General features: G+C 36.8%; 1 protein-coding gene across 6 annotated transcripts in view; it reads right to left on the reverse strand.

Moving 5' to 3' along the window:
* The window catches only part of ETV1 (ETS variant transcription factor 1), a 94,728-nt gene that overhangs the window by 42,927 nt on the left and 30,544 nt on the right, over positions 1-21,257 (reverse strand). For all 6 annotated transcript variants that reach the window (XM_043872961.1, XM_043872960.1, XM_043872959.1 and 3 more), the window contains one exon: positions 2,001-2,130. In XM_043872961.1, coding sequence (XP_043728896.1) covers positions 2,001-2,130 — 130 coding nt within the window. The remainder of the gene's footprint in view (positions 1-2,000; positions 2,131-21,257) is intronic.

Here is a 21,257-nt window from a genome sequence, read left to right on the forward strand (position 1 = left end):
AATAATTTATCCTGTTGCTCCATCTATACAAAAGAATTCCATCCAAGCTTGAAACTACAGAAGTAGAGGAGTATGGGCTGCAAAAGTCTTTCTTCCTTTGCAGCAAAGTCCACAAACTCATACTATCTGGTTCCACCTGCTTCCTTTACCAATATTTCTGAATGAGAATGTACTTCTTTTATAAAATGGTTCACCTGTCTCATTCCCATGTGAAAAATAATGTTACATCTTCTGTCCTAGGATATTACTTTTTTCTCATAAAATGCCATACTGCGTTACACTGTTCATACAGAAATGGAAAAAACAGAATTAATCCATTAAATCGCTGTGGGAATTATTGGTCCCCAAGAAGAATCTCAAAATATACAGGTAATTCTACCATTAATTTATGAAAGTCAGATGTCTTTTTTTTTAATATGTCTATAAAGCAGTAGTTCTTCCATAGTCACACTTCTGATCAATGCTAAAATGCAATGACAATTCTATACCTATTTGGTTTATTAATTAAAAATTCTCCAATATGTTAAATAATTATTCTGTGAATACATAGTATTCATAAGGAGAAAATGAAAAAAATTAAAAATGTGATAAAATAAAACTCAGATTGATCAATACTGTTTTATCTGAACTCAGGATGTTTTAATAGTAGGCTTCTATAAGAGATATCTTATAAAAGTTTTGCAGTTCAACTGAACCACCTTCATCATTTCAGACTCTGATGAACCTTCTAGGAAAGAGGATATAGAAGACAAGCTTGCAAGAACAAATAGTAATGAAATATCCAAGCATTGGTCAGGAACCATGAAACTATACAAATCAAAGTTTTTTGAATCTTAAATATCTTAACAAACTAGTCAATGTAACAAAAAAGAAGAAGACTCACAGATGCAAAGAACAAGTGAATGCTTTCCAGTGGGTAGAGGGAAGCAGGAGGGGCAACACAGGGGTAGGAGATTAAGAGGTACAAATTACTAGGAGTAAAATAATATATAAGAACATATTGTACAACACTGGCAATGTAGCCAATATTTCATAATAACTATAAATGGAGTATAACCTTTGAATATTGTGAATCACTATATTGTACACCTCTAACTTTCAGCTATACTTCAATTTAAAGAATGGGAAAAAGATAAGATTATTCTGCAGAAGGAAACAGAGCATAGGTATAAAAAACATCTGAGGAAACAGAAGACTCCTCTGAATCATAATGCATTATGAACTTGAATCAACATAATTTATAAGACCGCACATATTTGTAATCATTTTTGTAAGTTTCTAAACTAACTCCTTTAAAGGACTAAGTCTCTACTGTAATTGAGAGTAATAACATACAATATACAGAGCCAACTTTTCCCTTATGCAATTAGAGGCCAATATGAAAAGTAGCAGAATGCAATTTACTGTGAAGGGTTTTTAATGAACATACATGTTATCAAATTTTCCAACAAAGGAACAATGTACCTCTACTGTTCCACCCTTTATTATCATCAGAAGGAACAACTGGTTTTTTAACAGATAACAGCCTCTGCTAAGCCTTATAAAATTCTAACTTTACTGCAACTGTCCATGAATGCATCTTATAGATCATCTGCAAAGCCTGTCAGATAACTAATGTACTGTTCAGACTTGCCAAATGCTTCATTGTTTTCCCCCTACAAACTCTAAAGTGCATAATGCATTCTTTTCTAATGAGAACTGAACTTTTGGTACCTGTTCATGCCACCTAAAACCTTTTTTACAATCTCATGATGCATCACCTAACAATTGTGGGAAAGCAGCTCATGATCTGGATAAAAATTACTGCTTTAAAATGATTCTAGAAGTATGTGATCAGACAGTAAACAGTCCTTTTGAGTTCTGCTCAACACATGACCTAATTAGCTTGTTACATGCTGAAGATGTAACTCTTATAAAATACGACTTGAGATTTTATATTATGGTAAATCTGTGCTTCAGTAAGAACCATTAGGTGCTCGCTATACACTCAATTACTTTACCTGACATTGTACAGGCACTTTTCTCCATAGCTGAATTTAAAGGGCTGTTCTTGACTGCAGGCAGAGCCGAGTTCTGAACACGGACTGTGGGGTTCTTTCTTGATTTTCAGTGGGAGGCCATGAAAAGCCACTAGAAAACAAACAAAAATACCCACAAAAATGAAATCCTGTTAGGAATTAGGTACACTAACCTGTTCTATCCCTCTTGGTTAAAATGTCACTAACATTTCATATTAACTTTCATACGTAAGAAAATCACACTGGACAAATTTCATGCAAGAAAAGATTCTGGAGAATCTTATATACTCTCCATATACTCATTGTTTGCTTTTATTGTATAACAAAATGCATGCTTGAACTTTCTCATTACTGAAAGTCAAATGAACTACTTGTAACTGGCTTAGCTGACACTAACAAAACAAGAAGCTCAGTTTTCAGAAAATAAGCTTGAAAATATTTCAGCAAGGTTTCCAATAACTCAAGCAGGAAAAAAAAACCACAACTGATTATTCAAGAATTAACTGAAAATAGGAGCATAATTTAAAGAATTAATTGAAAGGAAAATATTTCAAGTGCATCAATAGTAACAGTTTAATGGAATAAAAACTGAACTATGAGGAAGAAAACCCAGCTGCAGTTCTTAAGGGAACTAATGATATACTTTGGACAAAAGGATAAAAACTCAACATCTTTGTGGCCAGTTTTTATATATAAAACTACAGATAAAAGTACTTGTCTAACTACTTAAGAGAAGTGTGAAGATACATTGTGAGAAATACATTAAAGTTATTTTTTGTATATTATGACCATAAAGCAATTATTCTATATGAAATGATAGTTTCTCCTTTTTCATATGACATTGTCATTACTGTTCAATATAAAGACAATATCACAAAATATGAAGAAATATGTATATTTAGGTTGGAATCATATCTCTCAAACCAAAAAATAAATAAGGTTATATATTTTTTGTTATTTTATATGAAGCTGAAAAAATATATACTAGGGATCCTCAGAATAACTGAATTTTTAGTAAAAATGGAAAAATAGATAAAAAGATAAGAGGAAAAACAGACATGAGAATGAATTTTAGTTTCATACAATATGCACAGATATGAATAACCAAGGATAAGCCCAAGAAGGACACACTGTGGATAGCTATTCCAACGCTGTAAAACCTGAGATTAAAATACAAAATATTAAGTAGATATACTATAAATGAAGATAAGACAAGAGAAACTTTGTGGTTTATGATGCCATTCAATCTTGATCATAACATTACAGCATTTTAAACTTGTTTTAGCTTGAATGTCATATATAATTTAAGTATAAGAAATTGATATCAAGAGCTACCAAGCCCCAAGAAAATAAATTTGTGAATATAAGCACATAATTTTGACTGAAATGTTCAGCGGTACTCAAGAAACATCTGAAGCACTGTGGAAAACAAATTTGTCACCTAAATTAGTTGTCTAAGGAAAACTTAATAAATAATAATACAATTATTTCACTGAGTGATCTATTTCAAAGTATTTTTTCTAATTTAATGTGTGTTTAATATACCTACTCAGAGTAGAGAGGCAGAGGAACAGAAACAAAGGGAAAATTATATGTGTTTTCATATGCAAATGGTACATATGTTCATTAACTTTACCAAGTTAGAAAGTTATAATTTATAAAATGCTAAGATGAAAGAGGCTTAACAACCTCAGGAATCACTTCATAACATGAGGACTTGCTTGGATTCTGATTTGAACAAAACAACTAAAAGAGACAACTTTCCAATGAGTAAGACATTTCAATGTGGACTAGGTAAGAAATTATTGTTAATTTTGTTGAATATGATAACGAAATGGCAGTTGTTCCAAAAAAAATAGATAAAAAGGTTTAAAGCTAAAGCTTCATAAAATATTTACAGATAAAAAAATAAGTCCTGGAATTTCATTAAAATAATCTAGGAAAAGATGTGTAGGGGAAGAATCAAATAGAAGAATATTGATAAATGTGAAAAGTAGACTGATGGGTCAGTGGGAGTTCATTACATTATTCTCTTTACTTTTATCTAAATCCTAAATTCACAAGATAAAATGTTTTTAAATTATGAAACAAAAACACAAAGGATTTAAAGTAGCATCCTTTAAGAAAAATTTTTCCCTCTGCATGTGTATGTGTATGTGTATATCCTACTTCTTAGAATGAAAAATATTGCATAATGAAATCTTGTAATATAGTAATCATACATTTGTTGCTTTCTTAACAAATAGTTTTCAACTCTTTATGACTTACTTGAACATATACAACAACATGTGCATACCTTAAGTTCAGCACTTTAGATTAAGTATTGGGTTTTACATTTTCCTAAGAAAAAGCAGTACCAACATCAAAGGAACTCAAATCATACCTGAGAGATCAGAACTAATTTGTATGAATAAAAATGGATAAGATCTCAAAAGCTAATAAATTGGCAGTACAATGCAAAGTTGATCATATTTATCAAAATATCAGACATTATCAGAGACTACTATATTCAATATTACTATGTTTTAAAAGTCTTTGGGACCATGAAGTAGGAAAGGATTAGTGAACAGGATGCAAAGGCATTAACCATAAAAGAAAATAATCTATGAATTAAGCTTCATTGAAATTAAGAACTTCTCTTCCTCAAGACACTAAGCTACATACACCAAGAACTTACTTGCTATAAAAAGATCAAAGATATCATACTCAACCTAATAAAAATTGTTACAAAGTGAGAAAAGAAACAACCCAATTAAAATTGGGCAAAAGATTCAAATAGGCAGTTCATAAAAGAAGATATCCAAATAGCAAAATGAGCAACAAAATGAGCATATATGAAAAGATATTCATCTTTACGCATCAAGAAATTACAAATAAAGTCACATCAGGTTATACTATATACTGACTAGGATGGCTAAAGATTGGCATTACAAAGACATGAAGAAGACCTAAAGCAATAAGAACTTTCAAATATAGGCTACTGAGAGTATAAATTCACACACACACACACACACACATACAAACACTCTGGAAAACTTTTCGACAGCATCAACCAAGTCTTCAAATAAACCTCCCCTATGATCTAGTAATGACTCTTGTAGGCGGATATCAAAGAGAAAGGGCTAAATATGTTCACCAAAAGGACATATTCATAGCAGCTTTATTCATAGTATCAAAACTGGAAAAATTCCAATGTTCATTAGCAGAAAAATGGATAAATAATGTGTGGCTTATTCATACAATGGAATACCCCACAAGAATAACAGGGAACACACTGGTGACACATAGAACGTCTCTCAGATGGTAAGCTGAGTAAAAGAAGACAAGCACTAAGGAATATGTAGGAAAGGAGTTTGAAGAACAGACCACCCTGATAGTGAAAGAACTTTCTGTTGGTGGGTGGGAGTATCAATGACTGAGAGAGGGAACTAGTAATCTAATGTTGATGTTTAGTCACTAAGTCATGTCCGACTGCTTCACAGCCCCATGGAATGGAGCCTGCCAGGCTCCTCTGTCCATGGAGTTTTCCAGGCAAGAATACTAGAGTGGGTTGCCATGTCCTTTTCCAGGGGATCCTCCTCACCCGGGAATCAAATCTGCATCTCTTGCACTAGCAGGTGGGTTCTCTACAGAGCTGTAAATATTTTATATTTGCTCTATGCAGTGATTACAAGTATATACATATGTAAAATTCACCAAGTTATACACTTAAGATTTTTGCTTTGAGATAAATGTTTTGCTCCAAAAAAAAAGGTTTAAAAATGAGAAACATCAAGCAACGCTCTACAAATTGAGATGTTTGAAAATGCCTGGCCTCCTGTTCCAGTAGAGCCATCTGATAATGTGCTTCAACTTCACAGGATAAATAATTCCAGATGAATCAGGGGAGGGATGACAACTCTGGGGTACCATCAGGAATGACTCCTAACAGGACAGTAGCCTCCTATCAAAATGTCCATTAATATCAACCTAGAAGCAAAAAAGCATAACTCACCCTTGTAGATACACCATCTGGAGCTTTCAGACTGGCCCCAAGAACTTCTTGGAGTGACCACAGAAGAAAGAACATAAGGACACCAAAAGTGTACTCAGAGGGAAGCTGATCCCTAAACAGAGGATCCCCGAATTTGGCCAATCGTCAAAATACTCAGGGAAATTTTGGAAAAAAAAAAAAAAAAAACAGGGATTCTAATATTCCATATGTCATTAGTTCAGCTGTGTCCTGTCCAAATTTTAACTTGAAGTCCAACCTCAGACATGACCTTATTTGGAAAACTAGTTAAGACAGGGTCATTAGAGTGGAAACTAATCTACTATTACTGGTGTCCTCGTACTAACAGGGCATTAGGATAGAGAAACACAGTGGGAATACCATGTGAATAATGAAGGCAGAGATTAGAGGGATGCTTCTTCAAGCCAAGAACTGCCAAAATTGCCTGCAAACTGCCATAATCTAGGGAAGAGGCAAAGAACACTCTCTCATAGCCATCAGAACCCTGCCAACACTTCCATCTCACACTCCTAGCTTCCAGAGTAGTGAGACACTAAATTTCCACTTTTTAAGTCACCTGTAATGGCAGCCCTGGGCTTCACTGGTAGCTCAGTGGTAACGAATCTCCCTGCCCAGCAGGAGATGCAGGTTCCCTGGGTGGGGTAGATCCCCGGGAACAGGAAATGGAAACCCACTCCAGTATTCTTGCCCGGGAAATCCAATGGACAGAGGAGCCTGGTGGGCTACAGTCCATGGGGTCACAAAAGAATCCAACATGACTTAGCGATTAAACAACAACAAAAATGGGAACTCTAGCAAACTCATACACCGTTCCCGGGAACTCTGCTTCACTATGGCTGGTATATAGATCAGCATTATCTTTTAAAATTTTCTAGGTGATTCTCATAACCAGACAAATTTCAGATCCACGATGATCTTGGCAACACTTGGATCCAGTGTATGCTGCCCTGAAACAGGTCCAAGACTTGAAAAGAATTTAAAAAAATGAAGTCGAACAATGTCTTCCTTTTTGTTAGATGCCAACACTCAAGGATTCTCACAGGTTCTCCAAGAGGTTTAGGGCTCCCGTACTCTCTTCGTGTGTGGGCCTCTTCATCGCTGTGGGCTCTTGGAACCATGACTTTTTTTTCCTAAACATAAGCCAAATGTTGTTTTTTTGTTTTTGTTTTTAATTGCTGCGTTGAGGAGGAAAAAAGGAGCTAACCTGAGATCTTCAATCTTTTGCACAAGAACCAAAGCAACTTTATTTTCCTCATTTTCAGTCTTCTGCTTCCTGGAGACCTTAGATCTCAAAAATGACTTCTTTATTCTTCGATAAGGGTAGTACAGAGACTCCTTCCAGAGGGGAGACCAGGTTTGGGTATTTCATCACAAGGCTGAGAGTCTGAGCGTCTGCGAACAGGCAGCTTTCCAGCTCACTGGCACGGGCACAAGTAGAAGCAGCACATTCATTTTGTGCAATTTGCTTTACCTTCCCACATGGAGTTGGTGCATGTAAAAGGCTGTTAAGTACTAAATTATTCCTTATCAAATCACCATCATCTGGAGTCATGATCAACACTAATTAAATTACTTGTGCTGAACATGGCTCCAGCCTGCTGCCGAGGCTGCTAGGCACATTTCATCGTACATTTCATCTCACTTACTGTACTGTCCTGCCTCTGTCGGCAACAGAGGGCTACAGGCATCAGAGCTGTTTGCAGTTTTAATTACAGTGAATCTTTCCTTCTTCAAGTGCGTCAAATCAACAGTTAACTCCTTCACTTCATTTACAAGCAAGTGGTGGCTCCCAGTGTATGTTACATTCTATCCCTGACTTCAGACAATTCCTATCATTCATCTGCCGATTTCCTCAACCACATTTCCATGCAAACTTTTATGACCTGCAACTCCTCCGGACAATCAGATTTTTAGGAGAAGCCAAGAGAGCTCTCAAGAGATGCATCTTGCATTTTTGCTTTGATGGAGGCTTGACCTTTAAAACCACATCTTAAGGCTGACTTATAATGACTGAGTTCCTCTAATGGTTAAATTTAAGAGCTCCAAAATACCAAGACGTTAAAAAATGCACTTCCAAAATAAACTTAACCACTTCTTAATTCACAAAGTTTACTTGGGGTTATGGTGTTCATCATAAAGTATTTGCTAGATTAGTGACTGTTTTCATTTTGTAACAATGAACTATGAGGCACCATCTTGGCTTCCATATTTTTTCCTGCCCACATTTTAGACGAGAGGCACACTCCCGTCATCATTCTCCTAGAGCACAGAATGTAGGGCCCTTGGCTCTCCCAACGCAACAATGCTGGCATACAGCCAAGTCTTTGGTTCAGGGTGTTGTATAGTCACGAAGTTGTGTCCGACTCTTTTGTGATGCCATGGACTGTATAGCCCACCAGGCTTCTCGGTCCATAGGATTCCCCAGACAAGAATACTGGAGTGGGTTGCTATTTCCTTCTCTAGGGGATCTTCCTAACCCAGGGATTGAACCTAGGCGGAGTCTTTACAACTGAGCCATCAGGGAAGTCCCTTGGTTCAGGGTAGACATATGATAAGTCATATGTGAACATCTACAGTATTGATGTAGAAAATGAATTTAACAATTTGCTCATAGAAGAATGATTTCCTAAATAATCATGACCCTGAAGTATTTTTTTTTTTTGGTACTACTAAACTGAAAACAGACCATGTTATGATTGACTGGTTCATGTTAGTTCAGACAATAAACAATGAAATCTATGAATTCAGTTTTTGTTTATATTTCTATAGTGAACATGAAGTAAATTTAAGAAAGATAATATGCTTAACTGTAGGTGTTAATATATTGAACTCTCATTGAGTTTGGAATAGTGACAGAAAACACTCCTACAAAGCCTCAAAAAACTCAAATTTACACAGGATTATAAAGTTTTCAAAGAATCTTCAACAACTCTGGATTCTCATCATTCAAGACAAGAATGACAGTAGCATTCCAATTTAAAAAAAAAAAATTGTTAAAGAGGCATAAACAAGCTAAGCTTCATGCCTAACTAAAAGCCTAGGACTAACTTATTAGGAATTAAAGCCTTGGGCTTTGGGCAGCAACTCTTGAACCCTTGACCATACAATTAAAATTTACTTTGTGTAGGCACACCTAAGATTTCCGTCATGCATGAGAACCACTATAACATTATATCAGATGTTTCTTTATCCATATATTTCATCATTAATTCATCCATTTACTGGCCTAGACATTATGCCATTTGCTAAGGGGCAGGGCATGTGGAGTTACAGAAGTTAACAGTAAGTCCTACCATCAAGAGCTCACAGAAGTCCAATTAGAGCATCATAACATTGCCTTTTTTTTAAGAAAATTTCTAATAAATATATTAGCCAATCTTCAAGTTTGATTAATTCATGTGTATGCAATGCATATTTCTATATACATAACCTTAATAATATATTCTTGGCACTTGCATCTAAATGAAAACACTTCTCAAAGCATTCATGCTTGCTTTTAGGCATTCTGCCTTCTTTCAATTTATTGCTAGGACCAAAGGCATTTAAAAATTCACTCCACTCATATTCCACTGAAGGAAAAATATTGCTATGCAACAACTAAAGCTTCCCTGTGACTCTGATAACCAAAATGTCACAAATGATGGGTCCCCTTCTCTATGTGGACAGTGAGCATAAATACAATGATAAGTTGTCTCAGCTATCAGCTTTCACTTTGCTTTCCTTCCAACTCTTATCATATATGCAAGTGAAATACAGCAGTAATTTCTGTGAGTACAAAACAATTACCCTGGGAAGAGAAACACATCACATTTTTAACTACTTATCTAAATAAAACTACATCTTTGAATCACATCTGTAGTTTTTGAATCAATATTAGCTGGGAATTTAGAGCCTTGATGAGAATCTCTTGATTTTGATGGTGAGATTTCCGGGCTGCTCAAAAAAAATCTATCTTAGAACGATCTACTGAAAAAATTTCTTGAGAGTCCCTCAGACAGCAAGGAGATCAAACCAGTCAATCAAACCAGGAAATCAACCCTGAGTATTCACTGGAAGGACTGATACTGAAGCTGAAGCTCCAATACTTTGGCCACCTGATGCGAAGAGCTGACTCATTGGGAAAGACACTGATGCTGGGAAAGAGTGAAGGCAGAAGAAGAAGAGGGCGACAAAGGATGAGATGGTTGGATGGCATCAGCGATTCAATGGACATAAACTTGGGTAAACTCCAGGAGATGGTGAAGGACAGTGAGGCCCGGTGTGCTTTAGTGGCAGAGTTGGACACATCTTGGCGACTGAACAACAACAAAAAAACAGCATTCTAGAACTGCTGCTGCTAAGTCACTTCAGCCGTGTCCGACTCTGTGCAACCCCATAGAGGGCAGCCCACCAGGCTCCCCCGTCCCTGGGATTCTCCAGGCAAGAACACTGGAGTGGGCTGCCATTTCCTTCTCCAACGCATGAAAGTGAAAAATGAAAGTGAAGTTGCTCAGTCATGTCTGACTCTTAGCGACCCCATGGACTGCAGCCTACCAGGCTCCTCCATCCATGGGATTTTCCAGGCAAGAATACTGGAGTGGGGTGCCATTGCCTTCTGTGGTATTCTAGAACAGGAGTTGGCAAATTGCACAGCCCAAGGGTCAATCCAGTTTCCCACCTGTTCTGGTAAATAAAGTTTTACTTTTATTTCCACCCACTCATTTATGTAGAGTCTAGGACTACATTGAGTAACAATGGGGGTACATGTGACAGAAACCCTTTGACCCACCAAATCTAAAATATTTACGATCTGATCCTTTACAGGAAAAGAAAAAAAAAAAAAAGTTTGCTGATCCCTATTCTAGATTATGGTCTGCAAAGAAAAAGAAAAAAGAAAATATAAAAGTGGACAGATGGCATAGTGACACCTCCTAGTATTAGGGTACGCTAAGTTAGTTAACAAGGGACATTCAAGTTTGCTTTTATTAACCCTGTGTTTACTCTGACTCTCCAAATCAGATAAACAGCCCTGTGTGGCCAATTTACAGGGATATACACAAACATGATGGTGAAAAAATGACATGCTATTGAGGCTCTAAAACACCAGAAATGTGTGTGCTTTTAGGAATTTCAAAGCATTTACTTAGACCATGGTTATGTATAATGTAGAGAGTTTTCTATACTTGTTTACAAAATATAACTGAGAAAGTCAAAACAAATCATTCTGTGGACATTAAAGCACTTGTAAAAAAAATTTCACTTGGCTATGGCAGTGAATTTTAAAAAAAGTCTCTGTAAAAAGGGGAAAAAGTAAATGGTATACATAAATTAGGTTATTTAAGGCCAGACGCAAGTATGGCATGAAAAATGCATGTAGCCTTTTATATAAATATATGTAGTTGGGAATACACTCACCAGATGAAAAGCATTCACTTTAAGTTAATATCACTTCAATTCCAAGTGATAAATGGGTGGCAATGACCTCAATTAGTACAGGGTTAAATTCCAGAAGCAAAGGTGAATGTTTGTGTACAAATAAAGACAATAGTGTTACCTGCTTAATAAATCCATCTTCCAAGACTTACAGAAAATCGGCAAGCACTTCGGCTGCATCTAAGCCTCTCATAGATTCTTTTCCAGTACATTTACCTCTTTCAAGCTCGCCCTACCCCCAGCGCGGACACATACCACTCACACATACACACACTGACATCCATTACTAAAGGGCCTAATCTCAGCTATCAGCAGAGTGCCTTTATGGGGCCATTAAACCATTTCTCTTGTTTACAGTACCCGAAGAAAGATGTGAATTATGTCTGTGACAAAACAAGCGATAACATTTCTAAACCGCTATCAAAATGCAAACTGAAACACATTTTAAGGGCAGGGACCCTGATTCCCGTTTTCCATTATTTTCTGTTATTTGCAGCATCTGGAAATAGATTCACCTATACTTCCGAGACAAAAATTTAGACCATAGCACAGCAAGTTGATGTGCATTTTTTTGTCTTTTAAAAGGAATATTATCCATGGGGTTTGACACCATATCTAGTTGGTCCTTTGATGTTATTGGCAGCACACAGAACTCTGGGCAGTAACAATCACAAAGCTGAACTAAGGGAGATTTTCACCCCTTATTATGGATCCCAGAATTCTTGAATTGAAAACATTAGACGTGATCAAGTTTTACGGACTGAGCTGTTATTTCTACCAGAAACCTCTGTGCCAAAGGAATCATAAGTGAATGTCCTAAGGGTATGACTCTTTTCCAAACAGCTGATTCATTGGAAAAGACCCTGATGCTGGGAAAGACTGAAGGCAAAAGGAGAAGAGGGTGGCAGAAGATGAGATGGTTAGACAGTATCATCGACTCAATGGATATGAATCTGAGCAAACTCTGGGAAACTGTAAAGGACAGGGAAGCCGGGCTTGCTGCAGTCCATGGAGTCACAAAGAGTTGGACACAGCTTAGTGACTAAACAACAAAAATGGGTAAAAAGATAAAAAAGAGGAGCTACTTTTTTGATTACAAAATACTTTTTTTTTTGCTAAAAAAAAAATGCCTAGGCAATTACAATAGTAGCATCAAAGATCACTGATCACAGATCACCGTAACAAATATGGTAATAATAAAACCATTAGAAATATCGTGAAAATGACCAGAATGTGACACAGAGACAAGAAGTGAGCAAATCACCTACAAGCCTCGCTGTGCTAGGAGGAGCACATTGCAGGAAGGCAAACAGTCGTTAATCTGTCCCTACATTGCTACTGAAAGTAAATACTCAGCACTTGCGAGGAACTTCCTGGGCAGTTTGGAAACCAGAACTGAATCTCAGAGAAGCCACACGTTTCTCATAAGGGGACAATCAGATTTTTTTTTCCTAATACCAAACTCCTAGCAGTTATAGGGACTACACACTCTACTACAGGGATTCCTAAATGTCCTGCCAGGGGATGTACATACCTAATAAAAAAGAGAGGACAGAGTGTATAAAAGTCCTAGAAGTCATCCCACACACCTCAAGGCCCCATCCAGAATCAGGTGTGGTGTCTACAGACATGAAAACCAGTGCCGAGGACAGAGTCAAAATCAGAAGCCAGGAATCCTCGGGGTGTGCAGAGTAAAGCCTTCTGACAAGGTTCCACAGCCTCATAAGATAGTTATTTCTTACAAGCACACTTCATAATTCAACTCTCTCTACATCAGTGTACCATCATGCCATTTTAACAGACAGAAGAGGATGGACAAGTATTCTGGGTATGGGACCCATCCTCTCTTCTAAAATTAGAGGTGATACCATGATGCAGTCAACTCTGTCTCACCTGAAGATCACTCATCTACCTTGCAGTACTAATGGTCTAAACCAGAGGGTTTCTATTTGATTCACATAGGAGCTTCAAATAATTTCAGTTAGTTGAGATCATTTAAAAATCAGCTTCAAAATCTCTTTCTGGTTTAAAAATCCAAAACTCTGGCTTCTCTAGGAAGAAAAAAAAAAAACAAACCACAATATCCAGCAACACTGATTCCACTTTCCAGCCTCAAAAGTTGACTGAGCTCATTATCAGCTTCCCCTTCGGCCAGAACCTGTGTTTTCCTCTCTGCCACAGTCCTCACCATAGCTCCCACTCCACACTCCATTACTTCCTGCACTAAATTCACTTCCCTCATTTCTACGCTGGGCACGAGTGTTTTCTACACCTCACCAAACACATAGCTAAGAAATCATTAGTGAGTGTGTTTCTACATGTGGATGTGCGCATGCTCAGACACATACACATTACCTCTAATCAGCAAAAATAAATATAAAACTCCTATCACGTTTAGGCTTAGGTACTCAAGTACCCTTCTCAGGCAATAAGGCATGGCGGAAAAGGTAGCAGGTACTTAAATCTGTCAGGTTTCAAAGTCTGCCACCACTTTCACTTACCAGGAGTAAAACTGAGCAAGCCTCTGTGCTTCACTTTACTCTCCTATAAAAAATGGGCAGGATAACAGCAACCGACTTGTGGAGTTGCTGACAGGATCAAATAAATAGGACACTCCATGTGCAGTGTGTAAGTCCTCAGTAATATCTGCTATTGGTATAGTTATTATTCAAACCCAGAATATTTAGGCTTGACAGCTAAGAGAGCATGTAGATCATCCAGAACCATATCAGTGGTGGCTGAGAGCATGGAGAAGAAACTTGGCTTTGCTACTTACTAGTTTAAGGACTTCTGGTCAACCAGGTAGCTACTACAAGATTTGGTTTTTCCCTATGTAATATGAGGCTTATCACAGACCTTCCACGTGGAGTTTGTGTGAGAATTCAATGAGGCAATGCAAAGGAGAATTTTGAATAGTACTTGGCAGTGGTAGGCACTGGGGAAATCTGAGTTATCACCATTATGACTCTAACCACTTCCTTTCACAGAGGATAAACTGAAACTCAAGGAAGTAAAGTGACTAATGACAGGAGCAGGACTTCAGCTGTCAGAGTGTTACTGCACTACTTTTTCTATTTCAACCTGTTTTCAATTTCACATCAAGTCAACTACTCACTAAGAGCAAAAAATGTGTACGTGGAGAAGAATCTGTAAGGAAGGTACCTTGAGAGAAGGAAAAAGCAAACAGCATGGCCTGGTAGAATGAGCACTGGATGAGGAATCAAGTAATCTGGACCTAGTTCCCACCCCACTGCTAGCTAGCTGCGTGACTCCAAGCATACTATGCAACCTCTCTGAGCTTCAGTTCCTAATCTCCAAATGAAAGCATCAAACTAAGCAATCTTGTAGTTCTAAAATGCAACTCTGGATGATAACTGTACACTAATATCTAAGAAAAATCTAAAGATTCAATATAAGAATTCAGAGAGCATAACATTCTGAGGCCACACAGCTCTAAGTACCTCAATAATAACTGAGGGCATTACTGCATTTTAGCAAATGGTGGTCACTGGAATTCATAATGGGCCTTAATCACTATGAAAACGCAAAATTGGGTGTAATCTACTATATTCAAGGGAGGGTACATAGTACACATTAGAAAGGTGAACATATGGTTAACATTTTAAAACGCCTGATGCTTTAAAAGGCGTTTCATGGACCACCTACTTTCCAGTTGATGATGGAAAGTAATGTTATTATTAAGATATTGATAAAACAAAAAGTAGAGTCAAAAGATAAAAAGTTGTATTCCTAAAAGCATTACAAGCACCATTAATGGAAAATTGAAGAGACCTCGGACAAACAGCGTTGATTCATTCCTCTAAATTTTAAAGCCTAATCCTACGATAATAGTACTTGAGCAGTAGTGGTGCTAAATGAACCTCATCTTCACAGTCTAATTGCCAGGAGAAAGTGCCCTGGAAGGAAACTGGCTCTTCCATCTGGAAAAGGGTAAGAACAGGGAAAAGAAGGCCTCCTGTTAGACCAATCCAAATCTAATCAGTTTTGCATTCTGCATTGGCTTCAAATCAGATCTTCCTACCCCTACTGGTCCAGTAGATGGAAAGCAGCACGACACTATTTTTTTGGAAACAGATTCCACACAGTGAGCCCAAACAGAGAGTACTTCATATCCAGCTGGCAGGAATGAAACCTGAACAAGCTGCAGCTATTTGAGAAACAGATCTAATAAATTGAAATGGCATTCCGAATCAAGATACCCACCCAAATCTGCACCCCTCAAAAACCACCCTCTTTCATCAATTACCAAATTAAAACCTTTATATATATGGAAGATGCCTCTTCGGCAGAAATTGTTCCACTATGCTTTGATATGGTTACTCGTTAAGCCCTATAAAATCACAAAAATAAATATTACTTCCATACCTTGTAATTCTGTGATTTCTTTCAAATAATGGACAACACTTTTCTGGAAAAGGCTGAGCAGGATCTATTATTATTCCTAGCTGAGTTGGAAGATGCCCACGCTACCTGGTGTTTCTCAGTCTAGCATGAAGAAGTTCTGAGGGTGGCCACGACAGATGGCTAGAATATCCAGACGCCAAAGGGGCTCTGTCCTCACTACTGTGTGACCATGAAGACGGGTCCTTCTCATAGGAAGGACAGAGAAAGGTGGGCTCTTTCTATTCTGCACCTCTGACTCCTCCATCTCTCCAGAACAACCCCCAGAGTGCCAGCCCCTGCAGACTAGATCTCTAACAAATGGTTCAAAATGGTGTTAATATAGTTTTTGAAATCTATTGATTAAAAAAAGGAAGCAGACAAGAGACAATAGAAAAGAACGAAGGAAATGGCAACCCACTCCAGTATTCTTGCCTGGAAAATCCCATGGATGGAGGAGCCTGGTGGGCTACAGTCCATGGGGTTGCAAAGAGTCAGACACAACTGAACGACTTATATTAATTACCCTATAGATGATAGTAACATAAAAAACAAAAGATGGTATTTCATTGCCAAAGAAGACTGCCAGTTACTAATATGCCTGTCATCAATTTGGAATAATAATCACTAAAAAGACCAGCAGTTTTCTATAATTTGTAAGTGTTACTCACTAAGAACAAGTAGTCAAATAAATAAGTTTTTATGAAATTAAGTACTGATATAACCACTTTTCTCCAGTATTCTTTTTTAAGCAATGAAATAAATAACTAGAGATGCAAAGACTTGCTTAAATGAATTTATTATCATGGTCTTCAAAACTAGAGCAGTACAATTCTAAATTTAGAATTCATCTCACATGTAATAGTATGAACTAGAAAAGTCTTTAAATAAGCCCAGAGGTATGAAAAATGGTACACAACCTATAGAGTGAATATCCACAAGAAGACAACTGAAATTCCAAACCTATATTTCATACCCACAAGTCTAAAAAATTATATCATAGCTCTATTTCTTCAAATGTTTGGGCCTTACTTCTTTTAATAGTAACCTCCCGAAAAGAATCTTTCCATTTTGATTTGATGACCCTGAACTGACTGCTTGAAAGATTCGATTTTGTTTCAAGTTAGTGAATCCTCACTTTTGATTCATAATTTCAACATACTTTTCCTCCAGGCTGTATGTGAAAATAGTCAGAGTCTGCAATTTGCATGGTCTTAAATTGACCACTTTAGTACCAAAATGATACACTGGATAAGCAGGAGTCAAGACTCAAATGACTGAAGTACACCTTCAGTATTCTGATGTCACTCTCCTGAAAACATGATTGAGAAAAATTCAGACATTATTTGCCACTTGGCTCCTTGTTCAAAACGACCCCATAGGCAGAAAAAGTTGAAAATATGGTCTGAATACCAGAGCTAGGAAAGTTTGCCCAAAAAAAGAAAGGCAGCTGGCTAGAGCCAAAAAAAAAATTACCTTTCAGTAAATGCCAATAAAACTTTACAGGCTGCCAAAATAACAAAGATAGAGTAATTACAAAGGAAATTTTGCAATTTTCCTGACAATAAACACCTTCTTAAGAAGAAATCATCTGTCAGTTGGCCTCAATGGTTACAGCTGTTAATACTAATGAGGGTAAATCCCACAGACACATTTCACTTAAATCAACCCACTATGTAGCTCAAAATTTTTATAACTTCTCCCCAGAAATAAATTTGGAGATTTTCTTTAAACATGCTCTGTAATATTTAATTCAATGTGTTCTAGAGCATTTTCCATAAGAAATGATCATTTTTACAGAAAAGCTTGCACTCAAACTATCTTGCCTACCTTGAAAAATATTTATGTAACTGCACCAGATTAAGAATGCTCCCCCAGATTAAGCATCTCCCCAGGGAGATGCATGAGAGATAAAAGTAAATTACTAGGATTTGGGAGTCACATTTTTTAACCTCAAAATAATCTTTAGGAAGAAAAAATTGTTTAATTATTATGTAGAAACCTTTAGAAAACTACACATTATTTTTCATACAGCAGATAATATTGTTGGTCAAATTTCCTTATGGAAATCTATCAAGATTTTCTTAAAAAATAAGAATCATAGCTAAGTATCAGTGTCTGCTTTCAAAACTGTGACAAGATCATCGGCATCTCCAGATGCCAATCAAGCCCTTTTTTCCATTTCTTAACAATAAATATCAACTTAAAATAATCTATAGCACAGAGACTTCCCTGGGGGTGCAGCAGATAAGAAGCCACCTGTCAATGCAGAGGACACGGGTCAGATCCCTGGTCTCAGAAAACTCCATAGGCCTTGGAGCAACTAAAGCCCATGGGCCGCAACTACTGAACCCACATGTCCTAGAGCCTGTGCTCTACAACAGGAGAGGCCACTGCAATGAGAAGCCTGCACACCACAATGAAGAGTAGCCCCCACCTGCCACAACCAGGGAAAAGCCCACTCAGCAACGAAGACTCAGCAGAGCAAAAATAAAAAATAAATTTTAAAAAGTCTGTAGCATAACAGTGATATCAAAACAATAACTCTAAAAGTCTCTACTGACACAGGCCCAGCCTTCATCAATATAATAAGCAAACAAGTCAAAGGCTAGTAAAGAAAACCAACCAAGAAAGCCTTGGATAGCCTTAACCATGGTCATGAAATAATCAAGAGATACCACATAAAATACTGTATATAAGGAGCTGATTTTACTTTCAAATGTTGCAGGAAGCAAATGTAAAGGATCAGTTTATACACATATCTCATTTCCACAAATAAAGAATATAATCCCAAGAAAACAGTTATTGGAATAGAGTTTCAGAATTATATTAGCATTTTATAAGTGAGTTCTGTAATTTTTTTAACATACTCATTTTTTACAGATTACTTCCTCTGAATACGTTTTTCTTACAAAGAATGTATTACATGATAGATTAAAATTTTTTTTCTACAGGAACATGTCTTTAATTTTTAATCAGTGTAACAGTTGGTAGTTATGAATCACAAATGAACCAAATCAGTACACAATATTACATAAGGAGTTTAAGAGGTTACTCTTGTACACTTTCACAGTCTTCACAATGAACAGTTACTGAGAATGACTTTATCCATGGATATACAATTTCTTAAATCTGATTTTTATACCCCACAACCCAATTTATTTTAAGACATATTTATATAAATTTACAATTAAATATGACTTAGTTGATATGATCTACATATATATAGATGGTGGCTCAGACAGTAAAGAGTCTGCTTGCAATGCAGGAGACTTGGGTTTGATCCCTGGGTTGGGAAGATACCCTGGAAAAGGAAATAGCAACCCACTCCAGTATTCTTGCCTGGAGAAATCCATGGAGAGAGTCCATGGGGTCACAGAGAGTTGGACACGACTGAGCAACCAACACAACAGGGATATATAATCTTTAGAATAGCTAAAATTATGAAATCAAGTATTATGCAACTATTCATTAATTATACACGCTGAACACCTAAGAAATTTCCTTAATTTTCATCTTCTTCACACTATTCCAGAAGGGCTTCTTAAATGTGTTGAAAATTATCCCCCAATTTTTATTACACTTCATAGAGTTGTTGATGTAACTTCCCAGCTGCTAGCTCGAAGAACGTCTGTACCTTTATTTCCTACCCTAGGGCCTTTCTACTGCAGGATCCCACAAGTGCATCCTGGAGGCCACATTACAGGGGAAAACGCCATGTAATAAGATCGTTCTGGTCCTTCAGGAAACCGCCCTATCTGACAGAACCAAGATTTCTCACCAGTTACTAAATTTGGCTCCAGAGCCAATAATGTCATGGCAACTTTCCAATGTATATTTTTTTACTTTGATTTGTTAACTGCAAATAAGGGGAAATTAGATTACCATATTAAACAAAATATGTTGAAAATAACTGGATAGAAGTATTGTACAGGTATTATTGGAAATACAAAATCATAGCAAGGAAGCAATAATATTTCGATATTAAAAATCTTTTTACTTCTATTCTGACAAAGCATTCTGTGGTAACATCAAAGAAAAATGAAAACGTTAGTTGCTCAGTCATGTCCAGCTCTTTGCAACCCCATGGAATGTAGCCCACCAGGTTCCTTTGTCCATGGAATTCTCCAGGCAATAATACTGGAGTGGGTAGTCATTTCCTTCTCCAGGGGATCTTTCCAGCTCAAGGATTGAACCTGGGTCTTCTGCATTGCAGGCAGATTCTTTACCATCAGAGGTACCAGGGAAGCACATCATTAAAATACCAAATCATACTAATCCTTGCACAATGCAAGTCTTTATGTTACAATATATAAATGCACTAACCAGTTAATAAACTATCCACTGGATTGAGTTTTCCCATAAATTTCACCTAAATATTAGCTACTAATCCTTGTGGATTTTAAAAATTAAAGATGTAAGGTCTATATAAATGGATCTCCTTGCTTAAATGAGGTGGTATAGCCAAACAATCAACATATTCTAATGTTTAACTGCTTTCTTTGAAAACTGTCAAAACTATATCTGCTGCTATGTCAACCTGAACCATCTCTTTAAAATTTGCCTTTTGAGATGCTTAGATGTTAACAGCAAGCCCATGTGAATATAAACGAATATTATAATGCCTATTGCTGATCACAAATTATACAGGAATGATCATTTTTCTACCATTTAGTGATCAAAGAGGATGACAAACAATGACAACAAACAGCATTTTTTTTCCAAGCCCCTTAATGATTTACCAACATAATACAATGTAAGAAATGCACAAGCAGAATGAACTTCTTTTTTAGATTTCCATTATATGTTATATTCTGAAATATAACCTCACTCTTTAGTACACAGAGCTCTGTCAATGCATCTGTTATAACTGCAGGTGTAAAGTGACTATAAGGTGTGTCAAATACTGTCACCAGCTAACACATTCAGCAGCTTATATTAGCACCGAAACACACAAAGAATTTTTCTAGCCCTTTTTTGTAATGGATAGCTCCAAGAAACTAGAAAAATATGAAGATGAAAGAGGACTTGGTATTCTTTCCATGTGTGCAAATAGAAAAGAGGAGCTTTGGAGAAACACATGGACACCACCTGCAAAACAACTGTAAGATCACAAACATAACAGGCCTGGTTTGCATTCTCCACCTCACCCCTTTGAAGTTAACAGGAGCTTTGTAAACTGAGGGTGTGCAGAGGGATAAGTATTAAGTCAGATAAAGCTTGATTCCCCTCTCCTGTTACAATGCATGCATTTAAATTCTTAGCCACTGCACATTTCTTGGATTTACCACATTAGATTCCACTGATAGAATTAAAACAATTCTGATAGAGGTGCATTACTTAGCATGTATGTTTTTTAAATATAATTAATGACAGTGTGCCTATCTGCTGAAACATGTGTACAAAATATATGT

Source organism: Cervus elaphus, chromosome 18 (genome assembly GCF_910594005.1).
Source record: "Cervus elaphus chromosome 18, mCerEla1.1, whole genome shotgun sequence".
Classification (NCBI taxonomy): Eukaryota; Metazoa; Chordata; class Mammalia; order Artiodactyla; family Cervidae; genus Cervus; species Cervus elaphus.